The sequence below is a fragment of the Mycteria americana genome, chromosome 2 (assembly GCF_035582795.1).
Source record: "Mycteria americana isolate JAX WOST 10 ecotype Jacksonville Zoo and Gardens chromosome 2, USCA_MyAme_1.0, whole genome shotgun sequence".
NCBI classification, from domain to species: Eukaryota; Metazoa; Chordata; class Aves; order Ciconiiformes; family Ciconiidae; genus Mycteria; species Mycteria americana.
In genome coordinates this window covers 69,391,967-69,414,774 of record NC_134366.1, presented here as the reverse complement: position 1 = coordinate 69,414,774, position 22,808 = coordinate 69,391,967, and the positions used below count along the sequence as shown (strand labels likewise).

At 38.1% G+C, this 22,808-nt stretch overlaps 1 protein-coding gene across 1 annotated transcript in view; it reads right to left on the bottom strand.

Moving 5' to 3' along the window:
* The window catches only part of STK17A (serine/threonine kinase 17a), a 28,846-nt gene extending 8,209 nt beyond the window's left edge, over positions 1-20,637 (bottom strand). Inside the window, exons 1-3 of the mRNA XM_075493704.1 lie at positions 20,292-20,637; positions 11,697-11,909; positions 4,284-4,428 (exon numbers count right to left, since the gene is read on the bottom strand). Of these exons, the coding sequence (XP_075349819.1) occupies positions 4,284-4,428; positions 11,697-11,909; positions 20,292-20,476 (543 nt within the window). The 5' untranslated portion in view covers positions 20,477-20,637. The remainder of the gene's footprint in view (positions 1-4,283; positions 4,429-11,696; positions 11,910-20,291) is intronic.
* Positions 20,638-22,808: the final 2,171 nt, after the last annotated feature.

Here is a 22,808-nt window from a genome sequence, read left to right as displayed (position 1 = left end):
TGATGTTGTCAATTATTTTCTGTTTGTAAATCTACGCATTAAGAACAGCTTTTTTTTTTTTGCTTACAAACTGGGATCTGGTGGCCATACAAAGGCGTTTGGAGCTGCACATTACCATATGCTTTATAGCATGACATTTGTTATTCTGTATTTGTATTAGAAAAGCAAACATCCAAAAACACTGACCATGCCTCCGTAATTAGCCTCTCAGATGTTCTTCCCAGTGGGAAATTTAGTTACTTTCTGAAGAGGCAAATAGAAAGCATGAGAAAAGCATTTGTTTTCTATATTTAAACAAGGAAAAGTTTTTAATGGAAACATTTCATGAAATCCTTAAGCTCTGTATTATAATATTTTAGTAGATAATGCAGTTGCCAGAAGAAGTTTGTCTTTTTTAAAAACAATCTTATTACTCAAAACACACCTATGCAGAAAAAACGTGCCTACAGTATGAATTGAGACATAACCCTAAGGCAATTCATACTGAAATTGCAAGTCGTTATTTTCTTCTTTTAAGGAATTATTACGGGGTTCAAGTGAAGTGATAGCCTAAACAACAGCAGGAAACCTTAAAGCAGCTGTAGCTTTGAACTTACCATAGTTTTCAGCTCGACACAATTAAAGCTTTAAGAAAAGGAAGATTATCTTCCTGCATCTGTAAAGCTGTTTTTCTTTTGTTTTTCCACTGCTGTAATACATCTAGATTTGCCTAATGCCGATTAGCCCACAAAGGCAAGACAGATGCAGGCCAGAGGCTCTGCACTTTATTTCCCAAAATAAGCAATGCAAGCCCCATAAATTAAGAAATAAGGCTACAATCAAAATAGGTCCTGTAGAACCTGGACACTCGATACCCACCTATTAACAAACAGCTTTGGTTTAATTGCTATAAAGGTTTGAACTTCAGATTAAACTGTTCTTTTGCCTTGAAAAATTGATATTTTAATTTTTAACTCTTTTTCTTAGTTTCCTGGATGTTCCTTCAGACAAGGAATACTACGCTTCTATTAATACTCCACTTCTGTGTAATAAACATTCCACCCAGAAAATTATCTGTAATGTTTTTGTAACAGGCTACTACTTTTGTAATTGCATTAGTTTGCTTTCTGAATATTGGTGTAAAATGACACCCAAACCAATTTCAAATAATGATTTTGCTAGTTGTCCTCACTGTACACAACATCTTGAAAACAATACAGAAGAAAGAAGGGAAAAGTTGTCTGTTGGATAACCAGAGTAATATATATTATACGAGAGTGCTGCTTGGAGCAAGCAGTCATTCTCCCAGATCCCAGGGCTATTGTAAGGCTCTTTACCTCTCTCTGCTGTAGGCAAGAGGCAGCTAGTCCTTCCTCAACCCCCACACCTTTTTAAATTCTCTTCCATTCCCAACTACTTTAAGTTTTTACCAAACACCAATTCAAGATCAAGTCAAACAGCAAATGAAAACACAGAGAAAGGAGTCTTCCCTTACTCTGCAGCTTTTATGCACCATTAAGAGGAGATGAAAGACTCATGACTACCATCTATGCACACCCTGCAAATTAAATAGCATCAACACAATACTGTCAAGTGATACTTAATTTGCACTCAGTAGCATTATATTTGCTCTTTCTCCAAGTCAAAACTGGATTACATGATTGTATTTTGCTATTAAAAACAAGCCATATTTCATCTTTCAGCAGAACCATGCCTTCGGAAAGAAATGATCAGGTGGCAACCCAGCTAAGCCACATCAAAATACCCCATTTTTTTCTGCAGTGTTTAGTCTCATAGGAAAAATCTTGCATCTATTAAGGAGGCAGACAGAAGCTAAAGCAAGCTAGCTGTCAGTGCCATAGATCTGGTTGATTAGATTTATACTATAAAACTACAACAACAAGCTGACAGTCACATACTGACAACCATTTTGATTTAAATTCTTCTGGGCATAGAGCCTGACTTCTTTTTGAAGGTGCAACATATGGAAAATTAGATGGACCTTTTCAAAGGTATTTGTACCAGACAAATTAAAGGGAAAGCTTTAGAGACCCAAAGGTGAAACTAATAGCACAAGGAAAACATTTCAGCAAGAATTTGTCAACTTTTGATACTGGCAAACACCTTGCTTAACAGCAGTATACTTTGCACAAGTCTTCCAAATGTCACCCCACAAAACCAAGTATTTAGTAAATTCCGTGGTGCTGTAAGCCACTAGGTAAAGCAGCATCAGCCATACTATACAACAAACAATGGTTTGAGGCCAGTCGGTTAATAAACGTGCAATCAAATTCAGCACCCAACCTCAATTTTTGAGTTCCTTGAAAAATGGGCCTTTTTTTTTTTTTTTTTTTAAGTCTTGCAAGGCATGTGGGTCAATCAATCTTCGCAAGTCATGGTTTTTAATCCTACAGTTTCCATCATCTTTATTTGCCAATATTCTGAAGACTTCCCTAAACCTTATTTTGCAAAAGGTCAATAGTCTTGTATATCATGAAAGTAATCACACCACAATTAGGACTCCTATTAAGACCCACTTTTCAAAAAACACATTGTACACTGCAGTAACATATAAACATATTAAACTCAAACATTAGACAATTTGCTCTGTTAATTAACTTTTATAAGCCAGCAAAGCAATGCTGGATCTTTCAATGAGAACTGGATATGCTCAATTTTATAACAAAAGTTTTCTGATCAGTTGGAAAGTTTTTAAGTAAGCTTTTTCTGAACTTTGAAAAAGCTACCTGTCTGCAAACTGTAATCAACACCTCTGATCTATTTTGCTATTAAGTACTGTAGTCAAATAAAGCACAACGCCTTTCTGATTACATATACCCAGCTGATAGCTAAGGAACACCACAGCTTTAACTACAAACATATATGAATGTATACTGTCCACAAAAGACATGTTTTAATTTTACACACTTTGCTTCAAGGAAATTCAATGGCCAACCGTAGTAGAGACACTGAGTATCTTGTATAAGCGTACCGGAACTTCAAGGAATTCTAACTGCTCATTTTTAGTGCCAAAACAAGCTCTAACTGCTTCACTTATTCTCACATCATTTGCTAAAAATTTTTCATTAATTATTTTAGTACAATTATTCATATTCTATGTGTATGACTACATCAATGGGCTACAGAAAGTTTTAAAGGGTTCCAGAGCTAATTTGAATAAATGGTTGGAAAACCAGGCAGGTGAGATATTTGTGTGCAAACATTACTCATCATCTGCTTTAGCTGATGAATGGTGCATGATGTGCTAGGTTATGTATTAAGCATGTACACCTTGATACTGGAATCTACTGGTAGCTTTGTACTACTGCCAAAATACAATTAAGTATAAGTAAGGATCTCAGCAACACAACAGAAAAGCATGTAGCAGCTTACTACATACTTAGTAAATATGGGAATTGGACGTGTAAAAAAATTTGAAAATTTTAATGCAAGATTTTTTATACTGCCTTGCTTAGTAATAAAGTAGTTCAACCTCAAAATGAGATAAAATTGCATCTTCTATATGAGCGTATGGAGGGAAGCTAAAGAAAATTAATTGCAGCTTGCTGCCAATGGGAGATTATAGTTTTCTGGATCCCTGTTAGAACTCCCTTAACCGTAAGCAATACTCTGGATCTTGTATGATGGCAACTGTACTTTTCTCTCGATTTGGGTGAAAACTATCTTTCAGTAAGAAAAAATATTTACTCCAGTAAATCATGACAATTGAAATACCAATAGGGTGTTGGCCAACTGTTTGGCAATAAATGACAAACATTTAAATTAGGTTTTACGGTGATTTAAAAAACACTGAAGTGTTATAAATATCTTTAACACATTAATATACTGTTTACCAGTCCCTTATGAACACTTCATCTGAAACATTACACTTTATACTACCAGTGTCTCTGCCATCCTTCTGCTTTATTAAACCTCGAGTCAATACAAAACAAACCTATTTTTCAATGGCCATATAATACTCAAACAGTTTTATTGCACTTTAAAAAAAATGAGTCAGGTCTTACCCAAAGTATTCATTCACAATTTAAGGCGCAATGCAAATCCACTTTTGAATTAATTACATTTCACTTAATCAAATGAAGTTTATATTTGACATAATCACAGAAACTCCCCAAAAGGCTTGCAACCCTGGTGCCTACTGCATCCCAAAGGTTGAATTTTATCATTCGAGGAATAACTAGATAAAAATTGTGTTAATTATAAATTAACATTAGTATGACGTATGACCAGTAAGGAAGTCAGCAGGTAAGAAATTAATGAGAAAAATACAGCAACAATCTTACCTTTAAGTCAAGATGAACCACATTGTTTCTGTGCAAGAATGAAACTCCTTCTAAGATCTGCTTCATAAGACGTTTAACATCTTTTTCTTTGAAGGCTTCCTCTCTTTCAGCCACACACTGGTCAAAGATTTCACCTCCAGCAGCACTATGGAACAATATGAATTTTATTATTTCAAAGTTATAGCACCCATTTTATTCTACTCGCACAATTTTATTTAGCATAAGCAAGATCAGCAGGTGGTAGCATCCAATAGTGATATTTTCAGTTATTAAACATTTTGCAAGCTTTTACACCTAGGAAGACTTCTCTGCAGTATGGCAGCTTTGGAGAGAAGCAAAAATCGTAGCCATTTACATTAGAGAATATGAATACTACAGAAATTTTGGGGACTATTTTGGAAACACTACTGACTATGCTTTAAGATGAATGCCACATTTGTTTAAGGGTAGCGTTTACATAAAAGATGTGCCTTTTGCCATTCCTATGAAACTACATGGAAGTTTGGCCAAGGTCAGCCTTTAAGCACAAAGCAAAACAGCCCCACCCCCAATCCTCCTCTAAACACTTTGAACATACTCAAATGACTAAATGTAAAGTTTATAACAGAATTGTTTGTGAAGCCTCTGGTATACAGGGATGCATTAAGTTTCTAAATGACTTTCATCTAAAAATATTTTTAATCTAAAAATACTTTTGAAAAATTTAGCTCTCTGCTTGCTTCCTTATATTCTGTTTATATATGTTGAAATAAAATAATGAAAAATATAAAAATAACTACAGATGAATGAATGTTTTTAAAGTACTCTGAAGCCACATGCAGTACCATCTCTGTATAACAGCAACTCTAGAGAACTAAAATTGTTGTACAACATAACCATGTAGCATCAAAAGTAAAATAAGCAGAGCAGAGGCTCCATCTTAAAACAAGAATGGGCATAAGAACATTAGAATGCATCCATTTTGTATATGGACTGTTGAATTACTACTTGGCAACGTATAAATGAAATCAACACATACAGACTTTGTTCTGCATGAAATTATATAATCAACCCTTAGTGAAAGATGGCAGAACCCCCAAGGAGAGCATCTTCTCCAGTTACCCTAAACTGTGACATGCCAAACCTGACTTTGCACAAGTGTTAATCTTTATTGATGCATAGCCATTTATTCTGCCTTCGCTTGCTCTTTCCTAATGAATTATATTACCAGGCAATCCAGAAGACAGAAAGACATATTCAACAAGGATGTAACAGCAAATGAGAGTTCTAAAAAAAAAAATAATGGTGCATTTGGATTATATACCCCCAGAAAAAGAACACAAATATACTCAAATTTTCATTTTGTCAATACTACCTTTGCTGCTACAGTCCCAGTACCTTAAAATGCCTCATGGTTTATAAAAACTTTTTGCCTTCCCAGATATTCTCATTACTGTTATTTAAAATTCTCCCTAGGAATTGTCTTACAAGCAAAAAGAATTTAAAAGAGGGTTATGTCTTAACTTTTTCTAGAGTTTTATATTTCTGTTCTATATGCTGGCATACTGGTATAGAAGTACAATTTGATTTATTAAACTAAGATTTTCTTTTTTTAAAAGTCCATTAAATATTTTTCTTCCTCCTGTATCAAAGATGATAGAACTCAAGAATAAAATGAGTTGTCAAAGGAGTATTAATACTTTAATTCCTCTACAAAAATTGCATATGCCTGACACTATCACATTTTTCTTCAGCATATTTTTATTAAATTCAAGGAAAAAGTTAGTAGTATTTCAGCTTTGAACAGGATTCAAGTATTAATGACATTTTTAAAATTGACACCAGATAGTGTATTCTAATATTCTAAAACAGATTATTTTAAAAAGCAACATCAATTGGATCTTCAAGATAGGGATAGAAAAACATCTACTGTAATCAATAAATTAAACTTTCTACTTTAAGAATGCCATAATGTGTTACTTGGAAGAATGATTTAATTCCTTGTAGCAGTAAATTATAATGCACATACAAGTGGTAAGAGCTACTACCCAAATTACTAACATGATGTGTTTTACAGCAACAACCCTGGGATTTTGCTGGTATAGCTCTGCCACTTAAAATAAGCAAAACAGTACTTCTGCTATTTAATTCTGTGTGAAATAGGATTTATACTCTAAAAGTGCTGTTGTCAACCAGGGATCACACTTCATTTTTAATAGACCCAGCTGAAAAATCAGCAAGGTGGGACCTTATAAAACCCTGTTTGCTATACGTCTATTTGGTAGACATCTTTTACAATTAAGTCACACTAATAAATTAGCATTGAAATAGGCACCAAGCTAAAATGTAAGCTACCTAGAATTTTAATACTACACTTACAGAACTTCGAATTAAACATGTTAAAAGTCAAGGCAATAAAAGTTGACGCACACAATGTCCCATCACTGAAATCAAGAGACAGCACTACCATAAGAGAGTAGAAAACCCTCAATCCAGAAAACTTTCTTAAAAAAAGGTATTTAAGTACCTCCCATTACTTCTGAAGATGCCTAGGTTCATCAGCATTTTTAAGAGTGAGGCAAGCAAATGCAGCCCTTACACATACACACCCACTTCGTGACTTATGAAATATAGCCATTCTCAGCTACCATAGACAAATACACTTAGCTTTACAAAAAAGTTTCACATGGAAAGGTGGTTTCACATGCAACATTTAATTTTGCAATCAACTTTGCTATTTAGGATGCAGATAGAACAACTTTGTCCAGACAATTCTTTCTATCCAAAAATTACCACATTCAAACAAGTAACTAGTGACCCTTTACAAGAACATGGGGAAATTCATTACTGCAAGACTGTTTCATGTATTGTTGCTAGGGAGTGAGCTTAATTGATTCCCTTAAGCAAAACAGTCAGCTAGCTGTGAGCCAACCCAGTCACAAGTGGTTGGAAGTACAATGTCAAAATGAACTCCAAAACGATTCTCCCGTACATCTACGCCAAATTTTGCCAAGCTCCTTAACAATACTTTCAACTCAGTTATTTTGTATTCCCTAGCTACAGTTCAGGGAAAAAAATATTAATCAAAACACAGAAGGGATTAAAATACCTGCTAGGAAAGTATTATGGGCATGTCATTGCTATGATTTCTGTATACACGCAGACCAGGAGCTCTCTTGTGTTTATAACATTTACCTATTTTTCCTCTAAGAACACATCTTCCATTAAGCTGTAGCTTTTCTAATGGTCATTATGAAATAACTTTGCAAACCACTAGGCACCCCCACCCACCTCCACAGAAAATGTTCCTAGGGGATAAAAGCAAGGAATTGTCCTTAGGAGAAGAAAATCTTTAGGAAAACAAGCCATCCTAATCTGAAAAAAATGTATAAGGAAATACTTAAGAGCACAGCATTTTGAAATTCAGAGTTACTTAGAATGCATTATTTCTCTATAAAGAAATATATATTTTTATTATATATATATACACTCCCTTAGCTAGGTGTATGAAAAAATGCAAGACACATTAATTCTTTCCAAACTTAAAAGCTAAGGCAACCAGAATTCTTTAGCTATTTTAACTTGTTTATGAAAGTACTGTTGTGCTGTTAACTTCCATATAAGTTTCAAGTGAAATCCAACTGCTCCTCACCAATAAACAGCATGCTAACATTTTATTACTGCTTATCAGCATAAATGACCTAAGTCAGTTGGAAGTCTGGAGCATTAATCTTAGTTACAATGATGTTGACTTTAAATCCAATGGAGACTGCTTATCTTCCTTCAAACTTATCTTAACAATGCACTGTACAGAATTCAGCATCCTACTTCTTTCAAGTGCACTTACAATACACTACCACAGTCATTTAGCATATCATTAGAAAAAGATGGAACAAATCTATTTCAGTGCATCTGAAAAAATTAAACATTTTCCCAGCTTTAATGGATCAGACATTAAGATAGTCTTACAAAAGACTCAGAAGTACAAATCCTCAGAGTACAGATAGGTAGAAAACAGGTTCCTAGAACACAATTTCAAATGCTGAGTGAGACTATATACAGTCTGCAAGGGCCAAAAATTCACTTCCTGAACCTTATGCTCTGTCAAAAGCCTTTCTTGAAAGGGTTATCTTTGGAAGATAAATGGAAACTCATCTGCTTTCTGTACACAGAGCTTATATTACAAGAAGATCACACCAAGGTGGTTGTTAACACTATCGGCAAAGCTTCACGTTCAATATTGCTGACAATCATATGCTCGTTTCCTTGGCTAGACATACCATTAGATAGTAAGCAAGCAAGTGAATTTACTGAGAATTTTTCCAGTGTAAGGCTACCATAACATACCAATGTCCCCAAAGACTGAGAAAACTGTAAATCTGTATCTGATGGGTGGACATATGGGAAGAGAAGCATCCAAATGCATTAAGTTGTAGATCCTGTTAAATTCTTGGTTCTCAGACAAATGCATCTTTTTTTTTTTTTTCCTTAACCTTTCCCATCAGGCAGCCCAAGAACTGAATGAAATGCAAACAAAAGGTAACTAACACCATTTGAGAAGTTTTCCCCTAAAACTTTCTGAAGAGCTCCAGTCTCAAATCAAGACTGCCATCTACAACAACTTTGTCAATTGATTTAATAGACAAGAAGCGAACATTGGAGCAGCACAGTTATTTCCGATTAGTGGTTTTGCTTCAAGTTCTATGTGTTGAATCCCATGCCAAATGAATCATTTCCTGCCAGCAGACTCCTACTTTAACCAGTCACACCTCCAGTAAGTAGGACAGTAAGTAATGTCCAAGACAATACAAGTAGTAACATTATCCAGGTCCAAATAACTATAGGTGAAAAAAACACTTCATCCAACATACCAAATAAACCCTGACCATGTCTTCAAGGTGATAGAGACAACTTTTTGCCTTTTTAAAGTAAGCATAACAGAAGTCTACTGTATCTACACAAGACCCTGGCAGGTAATTACTCAGTTCAGAAGCTCTTCACAGAAAAATACTTAATGGCTTAGATTTTGAAGTTACACATACAGGTTTCTTTAATATCTGACCCACTAATGACCCACTAATATAAGCTATCCCTTCCATAGATGTGTAAACATATGGTGATGAACACTTATAAAAACACCAGTTCTTAAGCATCAGATGCTCTGTTGCTCACTCTTTCAAAAGAAATTGGAAAAAGCCAGGTAGGTTGCATACAAATATTGAGCCCAAAAATTATAAAAGGAAAAAAGCAAATTTGATATCTGATGTGTCAGGTTTTCCACACTATATCTCTACCTTTTTCAGTAGAAGTCCAGTTTTCTTTTTCATTCATTCTATTTTCACTGATATATAGAAACAGGACTGACCCACAGATTAATTCCAGGCTTTACATACTGCCCCTTCAGACTTACTTACCCCTTCAACTCCTACTTAAATCCTCTGTTTGAAGTCTTGTGCCAACAAACAGAAGTCAGAGACTTGTCAGGGTGGATGCAGACAGCCACCAATTTGCTATCCTACAGGTGAAGCCAACACTGTAATGCCTCATTGCTTCCCATTACTCAGAACTTAACATTAACAGTTAGTGGCCAAGTTTAAGTTTGTTTTCAGTCAAAAATTGATACTGCTTGAAAGACAACCCTCCATGTAACATTAGTATTTCTCTTCATGAAGGCAAAGCACTAGTTGTCCCCCCTCCTTACGACAGATTCAACATCAAGACAAGAAACTTTAAAACCTTAGCAGATAAAGTTAGCGGCCAACAATTAAGTATTTGTTTTTCTTCTTCCCAAGATAAAGATCTGCCACACAGACCGTCAAGCTTAATAGAAACTGAAATGCCCTAGAGAAGCTTGCAGTCTAGATATGTTCTTTAATCCTCTGCATACAGAATGTCAGAAATCTACTAACATTCATACCTGTTTTGTTGCAACACGTCTCTAGAACATGCTGACATTAAAGAAGCATCTAGACATATTTGCTGAAGTCAGGGAAAGACTGTTTTTGTAATTTACAACTCTAACACACAGCTATTTATCTGAAACAAGGTATGACTGATGCATATAAAAACAATAATGTTGCTAATTACTGAACAACCTGGTGACTACTGAACAACCTAGTTAATACTTTGGATTAAAAATGTTTTGCAATTAAGAGAATTGAGTTCTAAAAGAAAACTAGCAATTTTGTATTAAAATTATCACAAACCCCATTGCTCATATCAAGCTTTAGATTCTATCGCTCATGTTATATCCCTATGGGATCCAGAAATTTAAACTGTATTCTAGTTAGATCTGTGCTGCTAGTGTTTAAAGCATGTATTTATGAGTTTTCAACAACAACAGTTAAGACTCTAGAAGCTCTGTCACACCTTTGCATTATAACAGATACTTGAATATTTCATAAATCATGAATTCCATAAGGGCACAATGAAGTTGAAAAAAAATGTATTCTAGAAGGAAGTTTACCTTAGCAGACACAGTCTCATTCCATTTCACTGAACTTTAAAGATACAGTTTCTTTTGACTTCTAAACAAGATCAGATTGGGACCCAAGATTTCTCACCATTCATTTTTGTTATCAAGGAAGAAAAGAACTGTACAAACTAGATTTATCTTAGCAGACAGGTTAAGTCACTTCTGAACTATCGAGCCTTGCTGTTCCTCTCCTAATTTATTTAAAATCCATAGAGCTTGAACAGGATCTTAACACAGTTCAGTAGCAACAAACATTTGGCTGCCTCTTGGAAACTAGACATCAAATATCTAGGCCACTGGAGTATTAGATGAACAGTCACAACAGCTGCAGAAACTCCCATCTGGACAAACTCAAGGGGGAAAAAAACCACACAGACAAATGTAGAGTCACAAGTTAAATGTCATTTGAAAGAAACTATTCTAGGTCTGAATCCTCCTACTCTTTTTCTTCCCCCTAAAGATAATGATTTAGAGGGCTTTGCATTGTAGATCGTAGGGGTTTTTGATAATTTCTTTTTAACAATTACATTGCTTTCAATACCTTTTTCATAACTGGTAAAAAAAAAATACAAAACAGATTTCACTCCATCTTTGTCACTGTCAAGGAAGTAAACTTCAGTTTTTCAACAGATTTATTGCTTCTTTCTTCTTCCTCTTTTACAAGTAGGGAGTGTACACAGTTCATATTTCACTAAAGTTTTCTTAACTACATAAATTATAGTTCAGCTTTGAATGATACTATATAATTGGAAAAATTTATTATAATCTGCAGTAGTTACATGACTGCACATAACCTCGTAATACTGATTTTCTTAGCAATTCTTTTTGAACTCAAGCAAGCGTAACAGGCAAGCAATAAAATCTTTTCACATTATTCATATTGACACACAGTATTTTTACATTACTTGTTTTAAGAAAATACTGAAGAAGGTTATTCAGGAATTATTACTAGTACTTACTATTCCAGGACTAAAATCATCTCTGTTGCAGTTTCATAAACTTCATGCAAGTTAATGACCCAAAGGTTGCATTGTGCTAGCTCAAGGACTGCAATTTCGTGGATTATTTCCATCCGACAGTCCTGGCCCTTTCTTCTTTTTCTCATGAATTTTGCTGCAAACTCTCTTTCAGTGTCTTTCTGGATACACTTCTTCACCACTGCAAATTTTCCTCTGAAATGAAAAAACAATTTTAAGTTAAAATTAAGTCCCTTGGTGACAACATTAGTATCGCCCTTATAAATTAACATTACAGGAAACTTGAACTAAATCACTATTAATGAATACATTTAAAATATGTTCTAAATTTAGAAAGATGCCTTGCTGAGTGATAATCCCTACACTGAAGTTAGGAACATCACAAGCCAGAATGTAATTTAACCTCCATTAAAAATAAGGACTTAAAAATCTATCAATTCAAGGAACATGGATTTCAAAAAAAGAGAATAAACAAGCTGTGCTAGTTTGCAAGATTAAGGTATCCTCAAACCTCTCATTAAAAAAGCTGGGAGAAACCAAAGTGTACAAACAGGCAATTTATGCTTTCTGTGACTACATTACAATAACCTAAGTAAATGCCCAGCTACTGTTTTCCTAAGTATCCCACCATATTCAAGGCAGCAGCAACCAGCACTCTTACTGAATAACTGCTCAAAATCCTGCTTCATTTGCCATGCAATAGCCAGACTCTGCTCTGCATTTTCAAAGATGGCACTTTGTATTTTCACCATAATATGTCTCAAATGATAACAGCCAGTGTTTTTTGATTGTTTAACAGTTCTCAAAATCCCTTATTCTTAGTCTCACTGTATAAGTAAGGAACGTGGATCATTTAAAAAAAAAAAATTAAGCGGCTTGGCCAACATAAAGCTAACAAAATTTTTGCAACAATGATAATGTAAATACAAACACACTGAGCAGAACTGAGCATAGCACTTAACCCACATTAACGAGCGTCATTTCTGACAAAACACATAACCGATGAGTTACACCAAGCCAGCAGGCCAGCTAAAACCACACTGCAGCACTTACGTCAGAGGACTTCCCCCACAGCATTTTGGACTGAAGTGTCTGCTCTAAGCTTCCTTGCAATAGAGTCCCACACCACCTGCTCCACTCAGTTCCATTCATACAGTACAGATTTTCAGGATTTTCAGACTGAAAAGGTCTATTAGTTAATATCTGTCATCTAATGCAATGAAGAATTCTCATACTTTGAAGTATAGCAATCTTTTTTTAGTTGTTACCATACAGGTATAATATTCATCAAAACTACCTTTATTTATATGTAAAAATTTTCTTATAAAGCTGCAGGAATAGCTTGGAGATCTTTATTTTGTAAATAAAGATTACTTAACTTATTGTATGGTTGCTGAAACCAAAATGAGAGTCCTCATCTGGTTTGGACTACAATTACATTGGTTTTGCCTCTCCTACCTCCTAGCTGAAGTTCACAGAATTAAGTCATGTCAAAGTTTTCACTCTCACAGCTCCTAACATATTGGCAGACTTACATTTCCATGAAATGTAACTGCTAAAAGAAGTTGTGGTCAGCTTGCTTTTAACAGGCATTTGTTTCAAAACTACCCAGTCTAAATGAATTGGGTCAAATAAGCACCCACAAAGTGGGTATTTGCTAGGCAATCTCACTTCTAACCACTGATACAGCCACAGTTATTCCTCTAGGAATAATATTTTGCATAAGCACACATTATCTACAGCACAATAGGTATTAAGACTAGATCAGAGCACAGCCCAGATGGCTGTGAAGGTAGACAGTAAGAATATGCTTTCAATGTCTCAAATCCATTTTTTTGGGGAGGAAGTTCTTAATTACCAATATATGTGTTAAGACAAATTTTGCTTTGCAAATGCATGAAAATAACATTACAGGATTTTGTAGCACAAGGAAGGTGTGGTCAAAAGACCACTATAAAATGCATTAATCACTATAGAGTTACCACAGAACACCACAGGAGGAACAGACACCTAAAGCCTCAAATAAAGCCTAACAACCTGCTAGCTGCCTGGTACACATCTATCAAAAATCATGTTGGAATAAATAACAAATGTGTATAGAAGAGACAGCTCATCAGGAAACATAGGAATGCGCTAATGATGCTCCTGATTCCAAAATATTTCAAGGACAGGGTTTCTTTTAGGTAGATTTCTAGGATGTTTGTGACATTAGTGTTACAGCTACAAGTATAAACATCCCTCCAGTATTGCAATCCTAACCACAACTGAGAGCAACCTTCCTTATGTAGTCAGTGAAAAGGATTTTAAGTTATTCCAGATGAAGACATGCACCTGTATGATTCGTGTACAATATAAAGCTATGCATTTATTGAAAGTGTTAAAATCCTTCCTGAAGTTTTTAGCACCAAAAACAGCACAGAAAAAAAAAAACCCCTAGCAATTATGCTGATAAGAAAAAAACAACAGATAAAAATAAATTGAGAGACTAACACATAAGGCCTTTAACAGCAAGTTATTTTAATACCTGGTAGATACTAAGCCTTTATACAAAAAACCTAGACCCCTGGGTTCAGCTTTCTCTATTTTTCTTACATAGTCTCTGAATGTACAGTTTCCTTCCGGTTGAATGTTGCCTTGGCGCAGAGTCAAAAGCTTTTAATTCTAGCACCAGTGAAGGGCTTAGAGAAAGTAGTTTAGAAGAGTTTGAAATCTATAATACAGCTTTCAAGAAGCACAGTGGTGTTTCGCATTACATACAAAATCTATCTGGAAGCAAGTTAATTAGCCTAATGAGTACCAATGGTGCCGATCCATTGCACATTAGTCACTGTGGAAATAAAACAGCATTCACAGGGCAGCAAGAAACAGCAAGAGCCACCGCTGTGTGTGGCCACGCATGTCCTGTTTAGCTGAGCTGGCCAGAAGCCTGATAGGTGACGTAATTAAAAGGACAGGTTACATGGGAGTTCACCCAGCTGACAAATACTAGTTCTTAGTTGTTTAAGACCAAGAGTCCTGCCCGGATTCTTTGTCGTTATACCTATAATTAGAGCTATTGTAACTACAGTCTGTAGAACTCATCTTTTCTGAATACAATCCCAAAAAAGATCAAACTTGACAAACCCGGTGTTTATAGCTAATAGAACTAATTTAATTACTGTACAGCAATCTAGATTCATGCCTGAGACAATTTCAGAGCTAAGATCCAAAGGTACCATACACTGTATGGTTAAGCCAAAAGATAATTAGTAAAGAATTTCTTTTTGATAGAGACAGACTAGTAGATAAGACAGATATAAACAAGCTTTCTCATAAAGTACACATTGCATATGCTTCATCTTTGCTTTACTTAAAAGCCTGCTTTTCAGAACTCCTTATTAAAAAAAAAATCTATTAAATAGTGAAAATAGTATTAGATGAGAGCATTGCTAGTTTAGCTGTATTGAGAAGAGGTAGCAGTGAGAACACTGCATTGAAGGAAGAACAATTTTGAGAGGAAATACTTAATGTAGTCAGTTTTTAACTTTGGAAATGCACAAGCCACCCAAACACAAACAAAAATGCTTTGAAGGGAGACATGAATAAGCAAACTGGAAGCAGTTCTCAGTCCTCACAAGAGTCTCATTCAAGAATTATGATTTAAGATAAATCATATCTGATTACAAAGAAGCTCAATGTCATCTTTTCAGATTGCCAACAGAATTACCATTGTTTCATCTGGCATACATTATGGCTTAAAGCAAAAGCGACAAAGCAAATGTCAAATCAGATAAGCAGGAACATTTATGTCACACCAGTTAATTTTGGTTGTCACAGGCTCAGAAGAACAGAGAACTAACCTTACTTTAATAATTATTTTTAAACTGACCTATAAAACCCTGTCACTATAACAAACACAGGAACAACAGCAATTCCTGTGAAAATATTTGCTTTTTATAAAGTTCAGAAAACTTTTCTGAGATCCACAAAACTATATGCAATTTATAAAAAAAAATGCTTGATATAAGTTATGTAAAGTTTGGGGGTTTTTTTACCTACAAGTTTTGATTTCCAAACAGCGAGGTGTGGGGATTCCATTTCTGATGTTCATGAATAATTTACTCACATTAAATTTATTCTCAAATGGCGGAACCAACTACTTGCAACTCTTCATTTTCACCTCTTTTCCACTTTCACTTAGTTCCACAACTGTTTCACCCTAGCTGTGTTACTGCAGAGGGGAGCTGAGGACAGAAGCGTGATAGCATATACGTTCTTACTGGTGCACAAAATTGTACAAGTGTCATGTACCATTAAGATGCACGTTACCAAAAGCTACCTGAGAAATAAGCAAGTTCATGCCAGAGTTTGGGGGGCGGGGGAGGAGGCGCGGAGGAATTAAAGACGTGCATTATCTGCACCACATGAAACTACAGCCAGGTCACTAGTTAGAAACAAAGAATATGTCCTTGTTCTGTTCAGTTTCCTCAGATGATTAAAATACTTGTTATTCTTAGGTCTGGGTAGAGAATGAGCTTGTCTGCTTTAACAAAAAACTGGCAATGAGGAGAATCAACTGAATTGCACTTGACATACATTTTGCTAGCAGAAGATTGCTTATTTTAGAGCAATCATTTAAGGTGACTGTTACCTTCCAGTGAGAAGAAAGCAAGGCCAGTCATTTATGCCTTCCTACAACCCAGCTCTAGCATCAGGAGTATTATCTTCTGTACACAAACGATGATTTCCAATATGTGCACAGCTTGTTTTACATTAAAAAAAGAAAAGAGTGCAATACTCCATCAATGAGCTGAAGAATTAACTAATAGTCCAGTAATATTTTGTGTGCAATTAGTTAGGAGCTTTTTATTGAAGAAAAAGCAAAGCAACTACATACAATTATACTAGACTCTTTAAAGAATCTCTAGGTAATACAAAATATATTGTTCCCCATTTTACAGTATAATTACAGCTTAAGCACAGATGGTAAGGGGAAGAAGAGTTAAGCAATTGGCATCTTGTCCTCTGCAAGAGTTACACTACTTCAAACTAACCTAACTCAAGCTAGCACCGCCTGAAAACACTGAAGTCTGAGTGAGTTGATGAGAGGTGGCACCCTTAAAACATCCATCAGAGGTAAGTTTGATTTTAAACATCAGGCAGATGAAGATTTGTGTGAGCACATTCTGATTTGGGGACAGTAAAATTAATAAGGCTGTGAAGACTAGCCCAAAATTTCATTTATTAAAACATTTCATTAGAAAAACCCTGCCATTTCCATCTCATCTTAAGCAACTTAAAATAATTTCCTTTCCAGAGTAGCCATTATAACCAAGTTTTTAGTATTTTTCCTAAATTAACCTCATTTTCCTAGCAGCTGTATTTTGATAGACTTGCAAATGCCTGTTCAGCTACTGAATGAGGCAGCAGCCTTTTGAAGCACATAAGCTTTGCATTCTCAAAGCAGTTTTTTCCCCAGTGAGCAGAACTAATGAAGCCTGATTTCCTAGGGCTTTGCACCCAAGTCCCTCTGGTGACATTGTGACCAGGTTCCTCCCAGGCTCATCTACAACTTTAGCAATACTTCCCCAGGACTTTCACCTCTAACATGCCACCAGTGGCCAGCAGCCCCAGTACCTCCCTTCCCTGCACTGCTAGAACTACACCACCTCAACGTTTTCCCACGTCCCGTCCCGTCCCCCCCCCCCCCCCCCCCCCCGCCTTTCCATCTCCTCCACATATAGGTGACAAGGAAACAGAGGACAGAGGCCCCAGGTGCCATGGTGAGTTAAACATACATGTGTTGACTGGCTGGATCAGAGGCCAAAGAGCACACAAACCTGCTGAGTTAATGCAGCAGCCTTAGTCTCAGCAACAGTGCTAAATTGTAATCCCTGCTGTCAGTTTTAAACTCAATTTACACAAGTGTTGTTACTCTCAAAACCTCTATCTAAAGTTCAACTTTTAAATTGTTTCCCTAATTCTGGGAAGCGGGATGGATGAATACAGAGTGTATAAGTATTTTTTGTTAGCAAATTCAGCTACCAAATTAGAATTAAAATAGACTGTTGCATGCACAAGGACTGCTTTTCATCTGAGACAAAAACCTGTCACACCTGGGGTGCTAATTTGCCCAAGTCCATTGTAAAGATAAACTCTACCCATAAGTAGAGACTTACATACTTTATGAACAGGTAAAAGTGAAACAATTTCTGCTAAGCATACATTGTCAATAAAATGACAGAGACAGTTACAAGTGGCAGAGACACTCTCCATTTACCACCTATGCTTTGTCACAATGAGTTACCAAAAAAATTGTTTTTAATGGGAGTACTTTTTTTTAAAATCAAAATGTAGTAAAAAAGTAAGCATTCAAAATTGCTGAATAAAAACCCAAGCACATACATTCAAATGTATACATTTCTAAGAGAGAAGGTAGTGAAAACATTTGTGAAGTTGAGGACAGAAAAAGGTAGTTTCAACCAAATTATGTGCAACTGTTGCACATAATTTGACAAACACTTAGAACAGTCACTTAACTCATTTGAACGTAACTACAGGTACAAAATCACAACCTTCATGAGAAAGGTCATCTTTAAACGTAGTTCTAATCAAAAATGACTCCACACAAAAAGCCATGCTGAGATTTACTTGTTTAAACTGCAGACTAAGATTTGCTGCAGTACTTAATTCTTGCTCATAGTGTAAAACTAATCATTTCAGGTGTACTTTTGCATGCCAGAAGGAAGCTTCATCTAGTCTATTTTCTGATTAGGCCAATGAATATCACCCAGCTCTAAGAGAAGCTCTCACTCCACAGCTCTAAGAGAAGCTCTCACTCCACAGCTCTAAGAGAAGCTCTCACTCCACAGCTCTAAGAGAAGCTCTCACTCCACAGCTCTAAGAGAAGCTCTCACTCCACAGCTCTAAGAGAAGCTCTCACTCCACAGCTCTAAGAGAAGCTCTCACTCCACAGCTCTAAGAGAAGCTCTCACTCCACAGCTCTAAGAGAAGCTCTCACTCCACAGCAGAACTGCAAAATACTTTCTGAAAAGCCATCTGATCTTCAAATAAAAAACCCCAAGCAGCAGCAATACCAGGACATCCTGTGCTACATTGCTCCTGCACCTTCTTGACTGTTGCTTAGAATTTGGGCTGTTTTGTAGCCTGCATTTACTTAGCTTGAGTTTCCAGGCCCTGGACATTGTGGTCACACCATGCTAAAAAAAAAGCTTTCTCACTTTATGGGATGTTTCTCCCACCTGCTTCCCACGTGAATGCTTTAGGCCACTATGTTTAAACAGGTATTATTCTATTAGTACATCAGAGTTACTAACCGAGCATTAAGCTGACACCTAGGCAACCTAAAAATTTGTTAGAGGTACTTACAGCAGCTACATTTGCTTTGAAACTCCTCTTCCCTCTAGCTCCAAAGGGGTTGTTTCTTCTGCTGTATAAACTGAGCTACACGGCTAGCATAACTTGCAAAAGAACATATATTAAGGAGTGTATCTTGCCATACATCCTGTGGTATTTCATCTAATCCTTTTTATCTGAGTACTCTTTAGATAAAGCACATGTGATTGTAAGAATTCTATCATTCTTTTCATAAGTGACAATTTCAGACAAAAATGTTAGTTTAGTGGTGCTGAAATTCCATATATATATAGTTCCTGAGATGCAAAAACCTTTTAATAAGACTTTCTACCTCAAACCTTGCTTGCTATCAGTCAGGTGCTGAAATTATACATTGATTAAACCTTACATGTGGAGTCACTTTCAAAACCAAGTTTCTTAACCAGTTTAATTCCTTGAAAAGTTCCACCATTAGATTATTCTCAAGCACAAATTAGTCTCCTCTATACTTGTTTTTCTCTGTGTCATAGATTACAAAGCTCAAGAAAAAAAACAACGGGCAGGTTTCCATCTCCAATGGAAATCTAGAGCAATACTCTCTACTCCACACCGGCTCCCAGGGAAGAGCGCAGTATCTTCCCAGCCAGCTTTGCAAGGCTGAGGATGACTTGTTTGCTAGAAGGAGGGACAACCAGCCGCGGCCAGCAGCTGGGGTACAGCTGCGCTGACAGCTGCCTCCCAGCACCCCTTCCAGCCAAGCCAAACACTGCCCGGCCAGTGCGATGGGCACGTCCTCAGAGCTGACCCACAGCAGGGCGAGGCCGGCAAAGGATGCCACTAAAGGCGGCTCTAGCACTGACAGGGCAGCGATCCTCCTCGCTCCCCCCTCCCGCTGTCATCTAGTTCTGCTCAAGCGGGGCGGCAGAGAAAGGGGCAGCAGGTGAAAACGCCTGGTGACTGCCTGCCGGCAACTCCCTGCGGCGGGCAGCGAGAGAGAAGTCGCAGAGCAGAGGGGAAGGCACCGGCTTCGCCCCCAGCCCCCGCCCGGCAGCCGAGCGGCAGGCTCCGCCGCGGGCACATGCCTTCCTCTGGGCGCTTAGGGCGAGTCGAGCCGGCGGGGTGGCTGGGGGTGACACGGGGCACCTCCTCCTTCCTGCCACCTCCGCGGGAGCACTCGCACCCCGGGGACGGAGCGGCAGCACCAGCCGCCCCCCGCCCTTGCGCCTCCCGCAGCGCGCTCACCTGCCCAGCTCCCTGCCGGGGCTGAGGCTGTACCGCTCCTGGAAGGGCTCGGTGCGGATGGGCGTGCGGATCTCCGTCAGGAAGCCGCCTCGCCGCCGGCCGCGGCCGGGAGCGGGCTGAGGTGGCGTCGGCGGTGGCCGGTCATCGCGGGAGAGGCTGGGTGGAGGCTTCTCCTCGGGGCTCATGGCGCGGGGCTTCTCCCTCAGCAGGCGGACGCCTTCTCCTTCCCCTCTCGGTCTCCCTCTCCGCCGGGCTGGGCTCCCCTCAGGCTCCGGGGTGAGCTGCCCGCCGCTGCGGCTGCTCGAGGAGGGCGGTGGGCAGCACGCGCCCCAGCCGAGAGGAGGGAGGGGCGGGGCGCAGCTGCGGGGCCCCGCCCTTTAACGCCTCACCTTGGTGGAAGGGAGGGCGAGGGAGGGGAGCGAGGGGCGGGGCGGGGCGCCGCGCCACGCGGCGCCTGGCGGGACGGTTGGGCAGCGCCACCTGCTGGCGGCCGTTGGGAGCGGGGGGGAGGTGGGTGACAGAAGGCGCGTGGCGGCGGTCCCTCCCGCAAAGTGACGAGATTTAAATACTAATAAAGCTGAGATGAGTATCTGAGCGACGTGTTGTTGGCTGGCGAGGCGCCACCGCTCGGACTTTTCTTCGTATCTGCGCCACCTAGGAACTCAGGTGTGTCCTGAGGGAGAGGTACCTCAGAAGGGCGAAGCCTGAGGTGAAGCCGCAAGAGCTGGTCCTGAAGGAACACCCCTCGGCCCTTGTGGGGAAACAGGGCTCAGGCCCGTAGTGGGGACACTGAGACGCAAGGCTGAAGGAACTCGAGGACAAAAGGGGCAACGGCAGCTCTTAAGGGGACAAGTACACCTGAGCCCACCTAATGAAACCTTGGCCTCTGTAGTGTCTAAGGCACAAGCTCCAATTAAGCCTTTCCCACAGCTGGAGCATACTTGGCTCCTCTCCCTCATGCATGCCTGAGCTCCAAATGTTTTTATGAGGTGTGTAGGAACTGCCTCCCAGACATCCGTTTGTCCAGGCTGGTGGAAATTGTCTCATGGATTGAGAAATGCCTGTACTCCTTTCACTTCACAAGCTCTTCACCGTCCGGCTTACTTAATGTACATGTTTAAGAGACCTGTTCTGTGTGGCAGTCATTTATCGAGGCAGTGCTGTAGCATTTGTCTTCATTAAAGGCACAGAATCTCTCTGCCATTGCCTGCCAATATCCAAAGCATGAGGGAGAAGAGACTAACGAGTAAACAGGCCAACATACAGGAAAGGATTCAGCCCAAACCCTAGTCATTGATCAGGGATGGGAGTACAATCGCTTACAAGGCATTTTTCTGGAATTCCCTTGTTCATTCAACACCAAATCTGATTTGCAGAAATAAATAGCTTAGGAATACATTCCAGAACCAGTATATAGAGTAATGGAGAGGTCAAGACTTACAGTATCAATATGCTTTCCACTCAGAGTGTTGTTTATGCTGTAGCAGGGCCAGACTTCTACTGCTGAACAATAAAATTTGGATTAAACAAGGGTTAGGAAATTGTCACATCTGAAAGTACGTATCAGAGGCATTTACCACAGAGAAAAGGTTGTTGCCTGAAAAACAGATGGTATTTTAAAAGTATGTTAATGCTAAGTGAAGGTTTCAGATACTTAATTTTTGTGATATTTTCTACTTCTTTACTTACTTTCACAATCACATTTTCCTGGGGTGGGGAAAACCTGCAAAAAATGTATGGAAAAGAGTGCAACTACTGATTCTCGAATATGAACAGACCTTCCTCAAAATACTTCAGGATATTTAAGGTTCTCTGGCCATATTTTAAAATAAATTGTAAGCTTTAGGTTCTTAAATGCCTTTAAAAATCTAGCAGTTGGCTCTGTATAAATCAAAACATGGGCTTACATATTTTTTTCCACATATGGTTATTTTATTCAGATAAATTTAAGATATATTTTTATCTAAGTTACGGAGACTTTTGATTATATCACTTCTTACTATCTGGAAGGACTTTTACTCCATATAGTATGTAAGTTTATCTACTTTTTCTTCCATAGGGTAGAAAGACATCAGAAGTTCAATGTTTTAATATAACAGGAAGATGGATTTGTTGCATTCTTAGTACAAATTATCCACAGAATAGGAAGACAATGACAAAAAGAAAAATTGTGCTTTACTGTCTTGAAAACTGACGAAATAAAATCTTTTCCCACTTTACTATGCACTAGCCATAGCACAGATTTGCTCTGTTGTACCAGAATATTATGGAGCTGATATATGCTGTATTAATTTAAATCTTCCTTGTAGAAAGAATAAACATAAGTTTTATGACTCCCCTGTGTATTAAACCAGCACTGACCTTAGTCTTAAATACTGCAGCATAAGCTTATCTGTGCTATCCACACAGGGAGAAACATATGTGGATATGAACAATGCTTGATTTATTTAGAGATAAACTACCAGACATATCTAGGCTGGTTACTCTCATCCGTTACCTACTAAAAAAATATATATG